General features: G+C 40.8%; 1 protein-coding gene across 4 annotated transcripts in view; it reads left to right on the top strand.

Annotated features, from left to right (window-relative positions):
- The window catches only part of LOC119009600 (myosin phosphatase Rho interacting protein), a 45580-nt gene that overhangs the window by 17870 nt on the left and 7339 nt on the right, over positions 1 to 20371 (top strand). For 3 of the 4 annotated variants that reach the window (XM_037081013.1, XM_037081014.1, XM_037081017.1), the window contains exons 7-16: positions 175 to 619; positions 5213 to 5339; positions 6348 to 6452; positions 9422 to 9478; positions 9749 to 9817; positions 9904 to 9993; positions 10649 to 10758; positions 11634 to 12198; positions 13285 to 13422; positions 15386 to 15445. In XM_037081013.1, coding sequence (XP_036936908.1) covers positions 175 to 619; positions 5213 to 5339; positions 6348 to 6452; positions 9422 to 9478; positions 9749 to 9817; positions 9904 to 9993; positions 10649 to 10758; positions 11634 to 12198; positions 13285 to 13422; positions 15386 to 15445 — 1766 coding nt within the window. The remainder of the gene's footprint in view (positions 1 to 174; positions 620 to 5212; positions 5340 to 6347; positions 6453 to 9421; positions 9479 to 9748; positions 9818 to 9903; positions 9994 to 10648; positions 10759 to 11633; positions 12199 to 13284; positions 13423 to 15385; positions 15446 to 20371) is intronic. The other variant, XM_037081015.1, reaches the window with a different exon arrangement.

Below are 20371 nucleotides of genomic sequence, written 5' to 3'. Positions count from 1 at the left end.
ATAACATCCTTAGTTAGAGGAACTCTGTATGGTGTTTAAAGTTAATGAATCAAATAGCAAACACGCAACAAATTCAATAAAAAAAAGGGGGAAAGGTGTTGTGTCGAAAATGAATTACAGTAAAGTAACAGAAAGTTAACTTTCTCATTTTGTTTTTGGTTCTGTCTTGTCTAGGTGACTGTGCCTCTGTAGCGCATGGCTCTGACGCAGGATCAGTTAATGGTGATGAGGTGGACCGGGGCAGCCTGGCACTGCATGGCTCTGTGCCTCAGCCCCCTAGTGACCTGCTGTCCCCGACAGGTTCGTGCTCCAGTCTTGGTGGCATCCCGCGCTGCCTCTCCCCGGCCCCCAGCGACCCCTTCCCCTCCGGCAGCTCCCTGCTCTCTAACGGCTCCCACATCAGCGGCTCGGTCAGCTCTCTAGACTCGGATGCCAGCGGCAGCACGGTCACCAGCACGGACAGCCACCCGGCCAACCAGAGGGGCGGTCACTCCTACAGCCACCATGACACGCCGCGATCCCGACGGCTGGAGGCCGAGGCCAGGAAGGCGGAGAAGAGAAGCCGATTCAGAAGCCCAGACCGGCAGGAGAGGGAGGCAGTCCTCAGCCCCGAGAGGAGGTCAGTGTCTACTCCATAGCAGTATTCATTTGTGTTCAACAGTCCATTCCACTTTCTTTATCTCAGTAGTCCAACCATAAACAACAAAGTAGTATAAACTGGTATTTACAGACTGAACTTGCTAAGGACTGACATCATTTTATTTATTTGTCTTCTTTATTTATCCTTTTTCTCTACCTCTTCTTCTTGTTAATCTTTTATTAGATAATGATGATAAACTAGGGGCCATCTTGTGGAATTCCAGTATATTTTGTATTTGTCCATTTGTCTATTCATTTTGGAACTGCCTTGCTTCTGTGTAGCTCAGCATTTTCATTTGTGTGTTCATCTTTTCTTTTGCGAAAACAATTTAAGTATAACTTATATATTGCGAAAAATGTCCCTACAAAGTAGTAGAGCTGAAACATTTAGTCAGTTACTAAATAAGTTTGTTCAGACCTCCAAAAGTGCAGTTTAAGTGCAGAATAATAAGAAAGAATTCCTACAGATACAGTAGGTCCTCGCAGGTCTGTGACCTGCTCAGGCCCCAATAAGGGAAAATTTGCCACGTCTCGCATGAGGCCCATTGTCTGGTTCCAGGTTCTTAAATGTGAGGATTGGTTGCTTTTCATTGTCAGTGATGACAGTAAATGAAGAAACTTTGGGTTTGGACTGTTTTTGAGGATGTAACTTTGGGCTCAGGAAATCTGGAGTCTTGTAGACTAAACACAATCTGATATACTGGTCAGATTAACCAACGATTAAACGAATCATTAACAGCCCTATTTAATAAGGTACCCTCAGCAATTTAGTTTGCACTTTCATGAATCTGGGGGAGTCCAAGGAGACATGCTTATTGCAGTGGAGGGCAAGATATCATGACTCCTGTCTGTTTAAGAAATGTTCTCCAAAAAGTGTAAATCCTCTACTTCTATCACACAGAATCTTTCAAACTATTATTCGGGTACATTAGATGTTACTCTTATATGTGATAAACTTGTATACTCCAAGTGGGATAACTCCAATGACATCAGAGGACTGTTGTTTCTAAAAGCAGACTTAAGTGATCTTAATGTGCAAAATCCATTCATGAACAGCAGTAAGTGGCTCTGCAATCTTTTTGTCCGTTGTATCATCTGTTGTCTCACTATAACAGCAGTAAATAACAGAAAACACTTGAGATGAAGCTGTTGAAAATAATTGTGACGGACCCACCCACGCCTGACTGCCAGCCACACTCACACACACAGATGTTTGGCTCCAGTCTGTATTTTAAAATGTTACACATTAAACAGTCAATCCAGACACTTACAGTAATGCAGTATATCAGACTAAATATCAGAGGAGACTCTTTATTTTCTTCTCCCAAACGAAGCTTGAATGAGACAAAAACGACATATTAACACACAGGTCAGGCTGAAGAGGAAGTGATGTGCGTAGCCTGATACACCTTGCTGCTCTTGCTGACAGGTGAAGTCTTAAATCTGCCTCTGATTTAACCTGATGAAGCAGGTTAGTGGACGCTTTCCCAGAATCCAGCTCCATGCTGCAGACACTATGCTCTGGAAATACTTGAGCCTCTGGCTTATCCTTTTAAAGGCATTTGTACACCCATACACATGCACACACACTAACAGTCTAGTGACGCACATACTTCTAAAGCTTTTGATGTGCACACATACACTCTCTGAACTGCTGTGGTCTTAATGGAAGGGAGAGGAAGCGTCTGTATTTGGTGAAATGAAGGCATTGAGGGGTTAGTGATGCCCTTTGAGTATCCTTAGATTTGTGTGTGTTTAGAGATATAAATGTGTGTATACGCTCCGCCAGTTTCTCTCTTTTTCTATCAGCTGTCTCGCATACTGTAAGCATACACTGTATAAACACACAGCCTCCATACTTTCCATTCAGTAATCTGGTGCCGTTGGCGAAGAGGTCACGGGTCTCACACACATACACACCCCAGAGACGGCGACATTTCAAACAAACAAAGTGGGCGAGGTGGGGGTCATCTTTTTCCTCCCACAGCCAGCTTCCTGCTCCATTCAGCCCCTCCGTCCATGCCAGGCGTGAGAGGAAAAGGAGGAGAGGAAAACACTGCCCCATAAACACATTACTGGTCCACTTGAGTCAGTATGGGGTTTAAGTGAAGCTGCCTCTCCCCTTTGTACAGACCTGCCCACTCAACAGCAAGGGACCATGTGACTGTAGCCCCCGAGAATTATGTGATGCAAAAAAACTTGTAGACATGTAATGAACACAAATTCACTATAGGATCAAGGGCTAATGACATCAGCATTCATCACTTGCCCCATTTACACAGCCCTTTCAAGGTGGGAATCTTTCACCGGTATCCTGCCGTGGCGTGTGAAAGTTACACGAGCCGAATCAGGGTACAGTTTTGTTCTGCCTCTGATCTTGTGGTGTTCAGTCTGACGACTAAACAGATCCTTCACTCATCAAATAAGCATGCTGTATGAAATGACACACTGGAGCGACTTTATGCCAGTGCTGCTTGTTTCAGTGTAAATGAACAAAGGCGACGTAGAGGTGAGCCTTTGTTGTGGTGATTATGCAGAATCTCTGCGAGAAGGGCTAGATGCATAGTGTGAGAGACAGAAAACACAATATGTCTTTCACATGAGAACTTCTTGCCTCCCCACAGCTCTCCAGTGGTGTTACCACTTCTTCAGACACACCAGGTGCCAAATATCATACAGACAACGTGATTTGTCTTGAAAGACTTTGCAAAAAACTAAAACTGAAACTTAACTTGATCTTTGAGAGACTAGAAGAGGCAGTAAATGAAACTCAGCAGCACCCTGCTAGTGAACACGTGCATACTGGTACACACTCCTGACATCTGCATGTGTGCGGAGTAACACGGTTGGCCAGCGTGTATGATACAAACAATTGAATTGTTCAGGGACAATTGGATGTGACATTCTCATTGCAGGGTTGTGATGAAGCCCTCTTGAATCCCTGCATGTCAGGGACATATATCTGGCATTTTGCCTCACACTGTCCTTGTCCTCCTCCTCTCTCCTTTGTTCCCTTTTAAGGACTGCAGCTTTGGCTGTACAGTCCCCAAATAAGGACAGCATTTAGGAGAAAGAGTAATATCATATTTCCCACTGCCTCCCACCTTCTTCTTCTTCTTCTCTGTGATGCAGATTCCTCTGTCATTTAACACACTCTCTGTGTGTGAACATGTCTGATAGGAAGCTGATAGAGGCTGTGTTTCTTTTGTCACCTGTGGTCTGATGCTCTTTGTACCCAATAAGTTGATCTTTTTTTATTAAAAAGCCGACTTCTTCATAGCTCCGATGTCTATGATTTAGCGGTTAATTTAAAAGCAGATACCTGGGCAAGGGGTCTATATTATGCAATACAGGACTCTTATGCTGTTTTGCATAATATTGTGGCCTTCATATCTGCAATGGATCTCTACTTTGACATTTAGCTACTTCAGTACAGATGATGAAGAGTAACATGTATGAACTGGTACGACATACTGCACTTCCCCCAGGGTGTCCCAGCTCAAATTCTTTTTTTCTTTTTTTTTATCTGACTGCATTTACATAGTGGCATTGACAAAATTATTCACATGCAGTACAGTTGGAAAGAAAACAAGGAATCGTGCAAATGTCAAGAGCTGTGTAGTAGATTTTTGCAGATTGTTTAGATTCTGGTGTAATCTTGTTCATGTCTACCCAAAATCATTTCTATTTGATCGTGAATTATACACAATTTGTCACAACTTTCAATTTGCAGCTGAAAGTAGTACTTTGAAATGAAGCTTGCCATGCTGATGCTGGTCAAACATAGATCTGTGCACGGCTTAAGTCACAGAGTAATCATGCCGACTAGTGTTAATGCTGGAATGAGGGATCGCTGGAACTTTCCCAGGAGACTGGGTACCTTTTTTAAAGACTGTCCAGGTGGAATTTCCAGAGCTGAACTTTTAACTATTAGTCATAATCACAGCAACAACAACTTGTGTACAGCTTCATTCACAGAATGAGTAGTTGACCTCACTTTGTTTGGCAAAAAGGTGGACATTTCTTGGAATCTTGGAGTTTTAATGTATAAGACATACTTAGACTTTGTACTGACTTTAAAAAGGAACAGAGAAATAAAGTATTCGACAGGGAGCAGCGACTGACAGAACAGAGCCAGTAAACATGAAAACAAAATTGTTTTAAGGTTATTAAACAAAAACAATCAATTAAGTAACACCCTGCAGAATGTCAACCATGTATTATCATCCAATCAAATCTCTGTATTAAACAAAAAGAACGACATGTGACTGTGCTGTTTTTCCTCGTTAGAAAATGTCTCAAATCTTTCCATCATTTTTAAATCCATTATCAGTCTGATTCTCCTAATCATCCCGGTTCTTCAGATGTGGTGGAAGCACAAACAGGAAATAATAAAGCTCCCACTTGAGTCCTGGAACTATTGAGTTAAACAGGACACTAAAATGTTCTATCTCACACCATGTCCCATAGACTTTTATGCCTTTTCAGTGTTGTGGACAAAATGTAGAAGAGTAATGTTCAAGAAATACTGACTGGATTGTTATGTGTGTGTGTGTGTTTGTTGGATCTGCAGTCGCTCCGGTGTTATTGAGAAGTTGGAGGCCTTGGAGCTGGAAAACCCTGAAAAAATGGAGGTGGAGGAGTCAGGGAGGAGTGGAGCCAGACAGGGCCGAAGTGAGCACAGACGCTTCCACAGAGAGGTAACACTGCAGTGTGTGTGTGTGTGTGTGTGATCCAACAGTGCCAGCACTGTGCAGCAGTTTACAATAGATTGGGTAAGACTGGTAAACAGTGTTTTCAAACAACATCACATGTGAGCTTGACCTTGGACCTATCAGCGTGGTTTTTGCGTTTTTTTTTTTTTTTTATGATTTTCTCCCGGCGCCTCCCCCTCTCTTCATTCTTTTTCCCTTCACCCTCGCCCTCTTCCCTCCATCTTTGCCTCTCTCTGTCCTGTCTTTGTTTTAGTTGTAGGTCAGAGGTCAGCAGTGTGTGCTGTATTCATTTCCAGTTTCCATTCTGTGGTGGGATTCCCCTGGTGATTATGCTTCCCTTTCCCACCCTGGTCCTTGGTGCTGGGCTAAAACCTCTCAAAGCTCAATTTTAGGAACACTGAGAGAGAGCCAAAACACTGATACAGTCTTATTCACACTGATAAACACTCAGGTTTTTTGTCGTGGTCCCAGATCTTTGTCAGTGTTCAAATGAAACCACCACGTATGTATACAGATGAAGATGATAAAAACTGCTTGTGTGCCTCGTACTGCACGCACAACTAAGCTATCTGTTATTCTTACTGTTGCTTTCAAACAATACACACACACATACACACACAGATTTGGAGTTGATGAGTTTAGCCCCAGGCTATCAGTTTGTCTTTTCTCACTTTCTTTGGTTTAATACAGAGTTGATCCTCACAGAATGTGTAGATTTGACAGAGGAGGAGCAGTTGACATTTCTCTAAGGCACATTAGTACCCATCCAAACAAACCAAATGGATGATGAACTATAAATGTTGTGATTTTTGTATTTCATATGTTGACTTATACAAAACATCATTTTTTTTCATTTTTCTTTCTTTCTTTATTGAGCATATTGTAAGCCAAAAGGATTTCAGCTCACTGACCTTACAGAGGTATAGAAACATTACAATACAATGCAATACATTACATCAACACTTTCATGTGTTTGTGTGTGTGTGTTTTTAGGAGCAGAGGCGTGACGTCGGTCAGGGTCTGGACTTCCCCTCCGCCCTGCCTCCTTTAAGGCGAGCCAAGTCCCTGGACAGAAGGACCACTGAGTCAGTCATGACGGTGAGTGTTTCCAGCCTGGTCACGGTCCAGGGTTCAATGCACAGCATCTATGACTGTCAAAGGTTAGGATTCATTTAAACACATTTCATCAACATGTTCTTCATCGGGACTGCGGGAACCTTTTACATGAAAGCAGTTATTGGAAAGCACACAATGATAATGTAAAATGCCAGAATATATGTGTATAGTCGGTCGCTCCTGCACCACGTGTAAAAGCTACATTTAGCATTTTATGGGACACACGGCCATCAGCATGTTACTGTCTTACAAATGTGCTTTGACTAACAGAGCACAACACTTACAGTAATATACTCAGCCCTGTAATCATCCCTGCGGTTTAACAATGTATTTTCTCTTTTGATCATTCCTACTAGAATCCCGCAGATACATTATTCAGAATGTTCTGTTACCATTTATAATTTGGCTACAGCCTTCTGTACTGCTGTTGCCACTCCAAAATCTCCACTTAACCCCACTAATCCATTTTTAAGAAAAGCAAAGGTCTAAGATTAAACCACCTCAATATAAGAAGCATTTTCCAGAAACTAGATAATGTTAACATTCTATTTCTACAGTCTAATGTTAAAATGAAAAATATCAAAATATTGATACTGGATATTTGAAACTCTTTTCTCCAACAGCAAGTTAACATACATCCTGCGCTGACTGAAACATGACTTAAAGACATGAGTGACTAAGATGTAGCTTTAATGGTTACAACTAGTACAGAGTGAAGGGCAGGAAGAGAGTTGATTGTGGGTTGTTTGTTTGCTTCATGTCTTTGTTCATGTTCGACGTCATTGGACCTTTTTTTCCTCAGTTGTTTCCTCAAGTCTTTAATAAAGGGTCAAATGAATGAATATAAGTGTATAACTATAACTATACAAGAAATGGGTTTGCTTGTTTATTTTATATTTCATCCTATTAAAGATATATATTTTTTGAATGCATGAAGGGGCTGCAATCTTTTTCATAGGGTCACTGTTGAAAAATAGATTTTAATCTCTAAGGCCTGTAACTGGTTAAATAAATGACACATTGTGCAACCCTGCTTTGTACTGAGACAAATAAATGACCTTGATCCCTCCAATACTCTCCCTTTAAACTGAATAGCTTCATGCTAAAAATGTGACTTTCTTCACCGGGTAACTCTGTCTGTGTGCTGAGTGGATACTGAACAGCAGGTTTATCAGGCTTGAGGTGAACAGTAAGGCTGAACCACACAGTGCACATGTGGGCTGTGGCAGGGAGCCCAAACAGGTTAGAATGTTTTGGAAAGCTGCAGAGTCAGGTGGATATTCTCTCTGTGGCTGTCACTTAAAGCAAACCCTCTTACTTTAGTAACTGGTTTCAGTGTTAATTCAACAAATGTTACTGATCACAAGTTTGATATTGATACCTGTTACAACTAACGATTATTTTGTCCTTGATTCATCAATGTGTCTTTAATGTCAGTAAAAATGGCTTGTTAGCCTGACCAACAGAGAAAGCAAATAGCTAGAATGCTGTAGCTGGAATTATATTCAAACAATTAATGGTGTGGTTGGTTCAGCTTCACTTCTGAAACCAGTTTAAATGTGCATCTCAGACTGCCAGTTTTTTCCCACAATGCTGCTGCATAGGAGCTTGAAACATACCAGAGCCTTAGTAGAGGAGACTGATAGATTAGAAGATGTAGCTGATGATAAGATGAGGCTTGGCTTCAGATTTGTTCTAATTGTTTTGACAGAAACCAACACTTGTATGTTTAAAGTCCTTCTGAAGGCCAGTGTGTTTCAGTTTGTCTCTTCTCTCCCAGACAAAGCCTCTCCTGTTCTGCTAAGCTGTAGGATCCAAGGTCAGCATCAGTGCCAGGTCTGCAGTGTGCAGGGAGAAAGAGGTCACCGGGTTGTTGTTGTGGCTGAAAGGCTAGATTCTATTAGGTAACACAATTAGGAGAATTAAATATTGAGAGAGAACTTGTCGCCCCTCAACAGCTCTGCTCTGACAGTTTTTATTCTCGAGGTCTGCTTGGGACTGTGGGGCATTTAGAATGAGCACAGCTGCAGTATTATATGAGTGTAAGAAGAACACACAACATGGCCTGTTTACTATTTAAATTGAGCAAAGGAAAATAGCAAAATAGTAGATCAGTCATCACATTTCAAAATCAGTGTATGATTTCTGCTGTAGTTAAAATGTCTTTTTCCTAATGTTTGTGAGGGTGTGGATGTTGTAGGCCAAATCTCCGTGCTGCAGGGGGCAGCGCAGCCCCCTCCTCTTCCTCTCCTCTCCAGGTTATTCCTCTTATCCTGCTCCATCTGTGTGCAGATTTTGCCCGCTGCGTGTATTCATTGCACCCATCCTGTGCCATGTGTATTGTTTTCTTTCTGTCGGCTGGAGGAGCGAGGTGTGTGTATGCGTGCGTGTGCGTGAGAATGAGAGAGTGTATATCACAATTTGCCACTGCTTCCTGAGGTCACCATGCACAAGTGTGTGTTCCTTCCACTGTGTGGAGTCACAGCAGATACATCAGTACTAAGCACTGAGCTGCATCCACAGCTGGAGTCACACAGACTGACAGCAGATGTGGCAGAAGTTGCTCCTGACCAGTGGTCCTCAATACTCTGATCTGATGTGAATGTGTGTCATCCACTGGTGGGCTCAACTTCTACCCCCACCTGACTGACTGAGCATGTGTTTTTGAACAATGACAATGAATTTTTTCCTGATATTGACATTTTACCAGGCGTATTTTTTTAGGAATTGGTTCTGGGTACTTTTTGGTTGGATCCTAATTCTGTATTTTTTTTGTGATATTCTGAGAGAAGTGGTGGAAATCTATTTTAGCACTTTGAAAAAGAATATATTATATTTACTATATTTGCCTTTCTTCTGAGGTGCTCTGCATGTTGAACATTTTGACACGCAACATTTTTTCAGTGCTATTTCAGACTTTTTCCTAATACTTTGTCTTTTTTTTTCCCTAGCCGGATTTACTAAACTTCAAGAAAGGTTGGATGGTGAAGCTGGATGAGCAAGGCCAGGTACTATGAACTCTTTAATCTGCCCCCCTTTTGAGATTGACCGATATTTAAAGGTCCTAAAGCATTGATTGTGCATCACTAGTGGTCGCAGTTCAGAACGAAAGATGAAAATGCACCTTTTTGTGATATACAGAGAGGCCAGCTCAGGGCAGGGTTTATTGACACACTGGACATTCAGTATGTGACAGCTTCTCATCGCCTTAACATGCTCTGTAGATGTCAGTGTTTGATTTACTGAACAACTTTGTCTTGTCTGTGTCCATGTTTTAGTGGAAGAAGTACTGGTTTGTTCTGACAGATCACAGTCTGAGATACTATAAGGACTCAATTGCAGAGGAGGTGAGCTTATTTGTCCTTAATTGCATATTTCTGTGTTGAACAGATCTTTGTTTTATTTCATGTCTCTTCTCTTTGTGTTACCTCAGGCCTCTGACCTCGATGGTGAGATCGACTTGTCAACTTGCTGCAATGTAACTGAGTACCAGGCTCAACGCAACTATGGCTTCCAAATACATGTAAGAGGCAAATGTTTCTACTGTCACTGTTCTTTTATTCCAACATTAATTCCAATAATGAACGCATTATGACCTGGTTTTACATATCCCTTTGATAAAGGGAAAGCCTCTTCGATTCACATAGGCAGTGGAACTCCCTGACACCCGTAAACATGCTTTAATGTGTAATATGGTTAGCCTTTTAGTTGTAGTCAGAAGAAATACTGAAAATATCTCACCTCTGTATTTGTAATGTTGTTATTATATTATTGGGAGGGAGAATGATTGATTGATTGATTGATTGATTGATTGATAATGTTGTAAATGTTTCACATTATCTGTGAAGAAGCTGTTAATAGATAAACTAATGAGATTGGAATGTCTGTTTGGCAAATGCAGTGAATGAAATGCATTACATCACCGCATTAAAACAAATACCAAATTTCCACTGTGCTGCAAAGGCTTAATATGTGCAAACGTGTTAAACAGTTATTTACTACTGTATAAATGCTATAGCAGAATCACTAATGGAATCATAAATCACCCAACCATTGGTCCAAAAACAAACTGAACTTTAAATGTATTAATTTTTATTGCAGGGCTGTTGTATTGCATCGAGGTGTGTATAATTTGTGGGGTTCACAGAGTTTATTGCATGGTGCCTTTTAATGTTTAGACCCGGGAGGGAGTGCATACTCTGTCGGCCATGACAGCGGGGATACGCAGGAACTGGATCCAGGCTGTCATGAAGAATGTTAGACCGTCTACTGCCCCTGATGTGGCGAGGTCAGTACGATCACTTCCGCACTACACAGCCTCTGATCTGAACGAAACCTGGATGTCCACTGGAGGCACCAGTTTCATGGCTCCATCCCTGGTCTGTCATATCTTCAAGCAGTTTGTAATACAGTCAAGTTTAGATGATTTTTACTGACATTTTTACTGTTTTACAAACATATTTTAAAAATGATTGATTATGATGACAGATACTTTGTCACTGTACTAGATGCGTAGAAATTAATGTACACTGTCTGAAGTCTTAATTTGGTAGGGTGAATCTAGTAGCATTCCTTCTCATGTGTCATAGAGATTTGACATAAACAGAGAAGAAAAACTAGTTTTTATGTCTCCGGACAGCCGTGGCTGAAGGCATCATGTTTTTCAGCCTGTCCGTCCGTCTCATCTTTGTGAATGCAGGACTTTATGAATGTCTGGAGGGAATTTCTCCAAATTTGGTACAAATGTTCAATTGTATTCAATAATGAACCAATTAGAATTTGGTAGCCAAAGGTCAAGTTCACTGACCTCACAAATAGGTTTTGGCCATAATTCATGAATTCAAACAGTAAGTATGATCAGTGACTATGATGAAGTTATGACATTTGATATCTAAAAGGTCAGAAGTTAAATGCATGGTGAGATCATAACATTCTGCAAAAAATTCTCCTGCCATTATTAAACACCACAGCTCAGGAACAGCAACTTGACTACTGTGCAGAGGCAAACCACCACAATGCTGTCATTCTTGTTTTGTGTCTATGTAAAGATAATGTCAGTAACTAATGAAGATAGCATTGTATATTAAACTTGTCCTTTGGGGCATGGAAAATAAGCATTTTGAAACTAAAACTTCCTCACCTGCCTTCTACATTGCCTTTCAGCTTAACTGAAGATCATGGCTCCTTCTCTCCTTTGGAGGGTCTGGTCAGGCCAGATGTCACCCAGGACTCCCCCTCCTCTGAGGCCTCATCTGTGGAAAGAGAGTCAGCTGGGGGTGTCACAAAGAGCCGGGCGCGTGAACGCAGAAGAGAAGGCCGCTCTAAGACCTTCGACTGGGCAGAGTTCAGACCCATCGCTCAGGCTTTGGCTCAGCAGCGGGCACAGGAAGCTGAGAGCCTCCATGCAGACCTGGGAGAGCTGGAGCGCAGTCGGAGAAGAGAGGAGAGGCGGAAGAGGTATGAGTCTGTGACCAGCTCATCGGAGAATACATCCACCACAGAAGGAGGGAGGACGGACTGTGAGAGTGCAGAGGGAGTCAGACAGATAGATTCATTAAGTCCTACATCTTTGGAAAGGCAGCAGAGAGTGGAGGAGGTGATTGAACAACACTGGCACCAGGTGGAGAATACGCCCATCCGCGATGAAAGGAGAGTGCCTCTGCCCACTGCAGTGCAACCCAGAGAGACTGCAGAGCTGGAGCAGCTACTGGAAAATTACAAGCAAGGGGTAGGTTTGCTCATTATGTGTCTGTCTCCTGGTCTGTTCAGTCAATGTCAATAGGGAGTACACACCCAGCAAGTTGCAGATCAGAGGAACATGAGAAGCACATGACATTAGACATAACAGTTTTATTTCAAGGGCATGCAAGTTCAACTTTGGCAAACAGTACTGCTACGTTTCCTTCATCACAGTGGCACATTAGATAGGTTCCAGTCTTCGTAAATGTTGTAACTGGTCATGTGATTTCCTATTTTTAAGCTTTAAAACAAGAAGAATGCATTTGATTCAATTTTATCAACCCATCTTTGGATAAACTATTAGAGCAGGAAATGTAATTGTGATTGATCAATATTGTGAATCTGTGTGCAATATAATTAGTTAAACTACAGGTTCATATTTTTGTTCTGCACCGTATTAAACTAAATATGATTTTCCAAGAATTATCCATATATGACATGGATAAAGTGAAACTGTTACTAGTTGTTGTTGTTTTTTTGTTTGTTTTTTTACCCGACATTACTATACTAGTTGCCCAGTAATTACTTGTCTGTATTCAAATATGATATTGACGTCAGAAAGTGGTGTTAAGTTTAACAACTGCATTTTAGATCAGTTGTGGTCATAATGAAATGAACTGATCGTAACTCATGTTTGAATTTGTAATATTTAGCTCTACACTTATGCTTGGATAACAGCTCTGCACTTCAACTTGTGAGCTAACAAGTCAAGACAGCACAGTCAAGAGCTTTGAAGATGGTTACAGTTTTAACCAGGACATTCTGACAACTCACAAGTAATCTGAGGCGATCACATTTCCTGTGTATCATGTAGGCCCAGTTCATGCTTTAGGAAACAGCCAAGAGTTTAATTTGTCTTAGTTTTGCCAATTGACAGAATGAACAGACTGGTTAAGACATTGTTAGTTATGTGAGTCGTAGCCTAATTGAAATCTCTTGTTATTTGAAAAATACACTCTTTCATGTGAATTAATTTTGACATCAAACTATCAATGTTCTAACCTGAAATATAGGCATTTTAATCTTTTTTAAATTATTTGAAACTATTCAAACATTCTTGCCACCATCCCTGCAGATAGAGGACCTGAAGGCCCAGTTGGAGAGCTGTCACCAGCAGCTCCTTGATTCAAACAAGCACAAGCAGGAGCTGGAGCTCCAGCTAAGAACGGCTCTGGAGAGAGAGCAGGACATCCGTTCAGGTTACATCTCTCCGGTGAGTTATTGCACTCTCTATATTCTCTGTGCAGTTGCATTGCACTGTATGAGGGGAAATCCTGTAGTGGATTTAATGTGTATATTCTCTGTTGAGCATTTTTTTCTCCTCCATTTTGTAACATTCTTTGCATGTTGTATTTTGTTGTAAGAAAACATCAAACAAACTGACCTTGAAGCAACGAAGTGGCTATAGATATGTGCCTTTGCATGAGTTTATTGCATGTAAAAGAACATTGATATCTTATTACTACATTGGCTTCTACTAGTTAATCTCCTGTCTCTGTCATAGGTCTGTACTGTAGCTGAATTCATGCTAGCAGTTACTTCAGTACTGTGCTGATTTTGGACTAAGGAACTCAGGGTTCGTAGTTGCTTATGTGACTCTCTGAGGAATTTTTAGCTCTTTGTGAAAAAGAGAAAACACTGTGAATTCATTATCTTTTAACTCAGTTAAGAGGAGGTCATGGGAATAGCAGTGGCTCCTTACTTGCACATGGTTTGAAATGTGAAGATTAAGATTAAAAGTGCAAATTAAGTATGGAAAGAAGGTAACAGTTCATAACAACCATAGATACATGGTAAATGTAAAGTTGATTAACTTAGTTACTAGTTAGTTCACTGTTAACAATGAAATGCTTGATTAACCATTTAATGAACAATTGTCAAGGGTTACAGTAGTTTGCTATTGATAATGTCATCCATATATAATGTTTATAGATAAACTACAGTATTCATTGACCATCCACAAAGTATTATGAACATCAGTTATAACCTTAGAACAAACAGTTGTTTCATGAATGGTTTATAAAGTATTTCATTGAAAAAGCTATTAATGAACTTTATTTTACAATAATTTTACCATTTATTAGTGATGGTTATTATGAAGTGTAGGAGGGAAAAATGATAAAGATTTTTTAAATTAAATTAGAAATAGATACATTATTAATTTTACATTATTTCAGTTAAAGAACATGTCGGTAGTCTTGAGTTATAGCTTCATTTTCTCTAGTACTCAACTAAAAATTTTATCAACTTTTTTCAGTTTGTATAACGATACTTTCCTCAACAGTCACTGGCACAATAAGTTAACATGTTGAAATGTTTGGCCAACATGTATGGATAATAACCTCTCGGCTTGTTTTCTAATTATTTGCATGGATGTCAGATTCTCATCTTCTATTAACTGCTGTACAGACCATTCATTTGTTATTCTGTTAACAAAAAATGCTTATTTGTAATGGCATGAATATGTGATAATGGTTGAATTTGAAGTTGTGCTTGTTTGTGGACGTATGGATGGATTTGCCCGAAAGAGGCTGAATGACGATTTCTTTAGACGATTTAGTTTTTTATATGGTTTAGCTAAAGGCAGACACTGCTGTGGTTTTTGTATTGTAGTGTATACCATTGTTGTTTTGTTTGTGTTTTAGAAATAGAAAACTAAAGTGACTTCTAATGAATCATGCTGAACGTTTGAAAATACATTTGAGGGCTAGATTTTAGCTTGATAATAATATTCACTGTCTCCACTCAGAAAAGAATTTCATTGGTGCAAGACATGAGCTTGGACCAGAGAACCTCTGAATTGTGTTTGTAGGACCTGGTATGCCTTACATTCCTGAGTAAACCATCTAGCTGAAACTAATATTGCATTACTTACCACATGAAGTAACTTTTAACCATTTAATGTGCATGCTCTGTTGTGATTAACTAACCCTGGCCATTTAATTGCTTTCCTTTGCTTTGAATTTACACCATTAAAACCTAAGGGAATTTTGAATTTGTTTTGAATCACTGTTAATTCACATCATTTGAGACTATCAAGTGGGAAAGCTAATTGTAATGTGACTTTTTAATAGAAATAAAGGGGGAAATGATTGGTAGCTAACCCTGAATATTATTAGCAAGCTTTTTGTCTCCCCTGCTGTATGTTAACCAAATGTCTGGTCCCCTTTTCCAAGCTGGAGCACCCTTTGGGTCTGGAGGCTGATGTGACGCCCCAGACGAAGAGGCCCGAACTGGTTAGTTCTCAAGCACAGAGTTTAACAAAGAAGTACCAGGAGACCAAAGAGCTCCTGAAGCTGCAAGAGCTGAAAAAGCGCAATATGCAGGCACAGCTTGGCCTCTCACTTTCTCACCTCCCCATCAAGGACCCTTACTTTTCTGACCTCCAAAAACCATGCATTCTGGAAGGTCCTCTCCCTGAACCTGTCCAAAAAACTGTTTGCTTCTTGCTTCTAGACAGCACAGAGGCAATTCAAGAACTGGAAGACTTGATTACTGATAAACCGCTGACCCTTAAGGAGCTGACAAAGTTGTTGATGTCCCATAGTTGTAATCAAGAGACAGCAAGGAAACAACAACTTCAGAAGCTGTTGGAGACATGGAAGCACCAGCAAGAGATAGAAAATGAAACATTAAAAAAGAGTTTAGCCAGGGCAGGTGACAGTATTCGTGAATATGAATCCCGTCTTCTAACCATGGAGGATTTGGTGGGGAAGGTCCGGAAGCAAACATTCGAAGGTCTTAAAAGTCCCTATGGCCCCCTTTCAGAACTTGGAAACCACCCTGAGTCAAACGAGATGACGATTGGAATGCTCTCTCAGAGGGTTGAACTTTTAACAAGTGAAAACGGGGCATTGAAACAACGTTGTCAGGAGATAGTGAACCAGCTGACTGAGGCGGACAGGGAAATAGATAGACTGAAGGCCGAACTGATCAGTCAGCAGGGTGGTAAACAGCATCATCTGACCATGGAAGAGCTGAAAAGACTGAAGGCTGAACTGGCTGAAAATCAAGCGAACGCTATAGACAGGGAGTATTACGAGAGGGAGCTGAATGAGAAATCCTTGAGGCTTCATGAAGCTCTAGTTACATTGGAGGAGCTTGGCAACACCCTAAAAAACACAGAGAAGATGCTGCAGTTGAAAGAGGCCACTCTGAAAGGTCTTGGCTACAGAGCAGATTATGAGGATGTGGAGTTGTCTCCTGAGAAATATCAACTCAAAGAACTGCTTGAGGCCTCACAAGTAAAGTTATTTGAGGCAGAGACAAACTTACAGTCTACAGAGCAGCGCTGTTCCGAACTTGAAGCCAGGAACCGTGAGCTAATCACAGTGAACCAGGAATCTGAAAGAATCAGTGGAGAGAGGCTTAGAGAAGCAGAAAATGAAATAAGAATGCTGCGAGAGAAGTTAGAAATGAAGACAGGTAGAGTTGAAAAGACAGTTGGCGAGTGTGTTGAAGCAGGAGGGAAGCAGGTTGACGATAAAAGACTTTTAAAGCAAGTAGTAGAAGAGATTGAGATGAAGTCTGAGGCGATTAATCAGGTTTTAGAAATGTTAGCGATGGTAGATGTTAATGTAGAGAAAGTGTTGAGTGATTTAAAAAGCACTTTATTCTCTTCATCGAAAGAGGAGCCAGACTGTGTGAGTCAGAAAGACATCAAGTTGGTAATAGAGGCAGAGTTCTGGAGCCAGCTGTTGGGTTCAGCCAAAATAAAACCAGAAGAAGATGAGCACAGCTGTGAAAGAAGAGTGGCAGAACAGATGATGGCACAGAAGTGCTTGATGCTCTTGAATAGGAGGATTTGTCCTCAACCAGAAGTTGAGAGTGAAGGAGTGACAGAGGCAGATTTTGCAACAATGTACAGGTGGCTTGATAATGAAACAAATGCTCTCATTCATAAGGATTTAACAGAGAGCTTGGAGGCAAAGTCAAACCTTTTTAAGCAGATTGCATCCAGTGTGAAGTTGGGCAAAGATGACAAGCTTCTGTCTTTGGCTCTAGCAAGCTTTGATTTCAGTCGGGAACAGAAGCAGTCCTCTGAATATCTGAGTGATACCCTTAAAGAAGCCTGCATGTCTTATGTGATCACTAGGATGACAGTCCAGTATGAGAAAGCACTAAAGCAAAAGCACACAGAACTTCAGATTGGTAGCTTGGATTGTCCACATTGTCCTAAATTGAGGGAAGCTACCAGAGATCTCAAGTCCAAACTGGCAGATCTTCAGAGTCAACTGTCCGAGGCTTCTCTGAAAACCAAACCTGGGCATCAAACTTTAATACAGACTGAAGGAGAGCCCATGGACTCATTGGATAAATACACTGAGCTTCATGAAATGATTGCCAGGCACAGAAAGGAACTACAAGAGGTCAAAGAAGGCTACGAGCAGGAAGCTGAAAAGTTGAGGCAGGAAGTGACAAAGGCCAGTGAGATACTGCGTGTCCGTTCGGAAGAAAATGTGAAAGAGATCGATTCGCTGACAGACTGCATGGAGAACCTGAAGAAGAAGCACGAGATGGAAATGGAAGAGCTGAGAGGCATGATGAGTCCCGCAAACCCAGAGGAGAACTTGACGGAGCAGGACAGACCACTGCATCACGACTCGGCACAAACACCCACCCTGAAGGAGCGCATTCAAGAACTGGTGACCCAAGTCTCAGTCATGACCCAAGAGATGAGACGCCGCGAAGAGCAGGGAGACACAACAACTCTACGGCTGAAATACGAGAAAGATCTGGAAAACCTGAAGGTGGAAGCGCTCCTTATCCTTGCCGTCGTCCATCTGTGATGCCTTGTGTTCCTTTGTGGCATTCCCAGATCCCCCTTCCTTCCCCAACCCCTACTCCCCTTCCTAACCTCGCTCACCCTACTCTTGCTCTTCGTTTAGTAAACCTCTTGTCTTCAGTGTTGCATGATAACTAACCTAATTTTGGTCTATTTGGTCATCAATGCTCTAGTAGTTGTGCACTGAGGAACCCATTTGGTAAAGTAACTGAAACATTGTCCATGAAAAAAAAAAAGACAGATACTATCAGATTTTTAGACACCACCACATCACATCAGTCTCATCTCCTCTGAAATGAGTTCCTCTGGTCATAGTTCCAATGTGCTCATTTATCCAACCCTTTGACTCGGCTAAGCCACCTTTTAAATGGTTATGGGCAAAGAGTTTAACACCTTAAAACATTTAAATAATTAGATTTGTAGACACTGATTATTAGCTATTTTGCCAATTATTATTTACAATAGTGGCTGAAAGTCAGCATTAGCCACTAGACAGATGCTGGTAAAATACACAATTGGTTAGGAGATTTCCTTCACTTCACTTGAGTGGCTGGTAAGAATGTGCACAAACAATTTGACCCATTTAAAATTCAGCTATTAGCTTGATTTTTACAGGTCTGATCTCTTTTCCTTTGGCTGATTCTACTAACATTTCCCTGAATAACTGTTGATGGCATAACATTTCTATTCTTGGATTTAGTCATTGCAACTCGAGGTCTACTTACAGGCTTTTTCTAGCACACTCATGTGCTTGCCACAAACATCACCAGCAAATGGAGTTTTTTGGTTCTAGTTGTCGTAACCAAGTAACTTTTGGTTACAAATGTAGGCTTGGTATTTCTTGCTATGATAAAGGGTCTTTTCACCCACTTCTTAAAAATAGATATTCCCTTACTTATCTCATAGTATTTGGCAAAACGGATTGTTTTTGTTTGCTGAATACGATGGAGGCGAAAGAAATGTTTTTTCCCCTGGTTCAATTCAATAAGAGCTCAACAGCAGTGTTTCTCCCCTCGTACACTGTCATGACAATGCACAGAGCTGACTGTAAACAGTACACAGCACTTTGTACCTTTGATAAAACATAGTTCCTTATGGCTACTGCTCATATGGCAATATTGTCTCTGAAGTACCTTGTTGCGGTTGTAGTTTTCAAATTAAAAACACCTTGACTATTAGTCAAACTTCAGTGTGTGTGTTAATGGTAAGGAAAATGTCACCCAGTGCCACAGTGTGGATCATTGGTGTGTTTTTAATAGTATCGAGACTACATGGAGCTGTACGGTACAGAAGAGGAAAATACATCAAGCTTTGACACATGATAAATGTTACTTGGATGATAATAAACATAGCACCAAAAGTAAAGAAGTTTGTGTTTAGTAGATTATTTATACCAGACCAGGCTGGTGACCAGCATGAGGAGGAGATGCCAGGCTGCTGTGGCTGTGTATGGTTCTTCCACACGCTACTGTTTGTTAAATTAAATGAAATTTGTCAAAATCATAAATTGTAAAATTGCCAGTATGTCTTATTTCTTCAGACTTCAATCATCCAATCCACTAAACAACACCAAACGAGTCAATAGCAGAATAAGCTGTTTGGCAGAGAAGATTTGGCAAATTTTTAATGGGCGCAACCCACATGCTCAGCTCCGCTGCTCATCCTACAAATGCATTTTGCTTACAATTGTGGCACCTTTTTAAAAGGGAAAGAAACATACTTTCCAGTGGTATAAGTGTTGTTGCCGAGAAGCATTATTAGAACAAAGAAATAATCTACCAAACACAAATTTCCTTTCTTTTTGTGCTCTGTTAATTTATATTATTAGCTTTGTTTTTTTCATGGGATTTGGTGATAGTAAGATTAATATATCACCAGCCCATCTTTTAAGTAAAGGCTTATTTTACATTAAAAGTCCTTTTAATGTCGTATTAGTTTAAACCTGGCAGTTAGAAATCTATGAGATAGGAAGATATCAAAGTATAACAATTGAGACTAATTGTCCGGCTGGTCTGATGAGACCGAGTGGTGACTTTGTGACATGAAGATCACAACTTTTTAATGTTTGACATGTTTTTGAAAAAGTGAGTTTTCCTCATGTTTGACCATACTAGAATCTCAGATAGTCAGGTTGTCTTGGTTCAGTGAATACTCTGCAGTGTCTGAATAGTGAGTACATGGCCCCGCCATGACCTGACACGCAAGATACTTCGGCTGACGTGCTTCTAAATAAAGCTTGTTCATGGTCTGATGTCAGAGCAGGAAGTTTATATTCACTCAGTGGGGGAGACTTTTCAGCCTCTCACTGTAGGTTCCTGGGTCTGAGCTCTCAGGGGGTTTGATCCCTGTGAAAACAGATGGACTGAACTCCATTTCC

This window comes from Acanthopagrus latus, chromosome 20 (assembly GCF_904848185.1).
Source record: "Acanthopagrus latus isolate v.2019 chromosome 20, fAcaLat1.1, whole genome shotgun sequence".
Taxonomy (NCBI): Eukaryota; Metazoa; Chordata; class Actinopteri; order Spariformes; family Sparidae; genus Acanthopagrus; species Acanthopagrus latus.
Note: the sequence above shows the minus strand (reverse complement) of the source record. Positions and strands in the feature narration are given on the sequence as shown.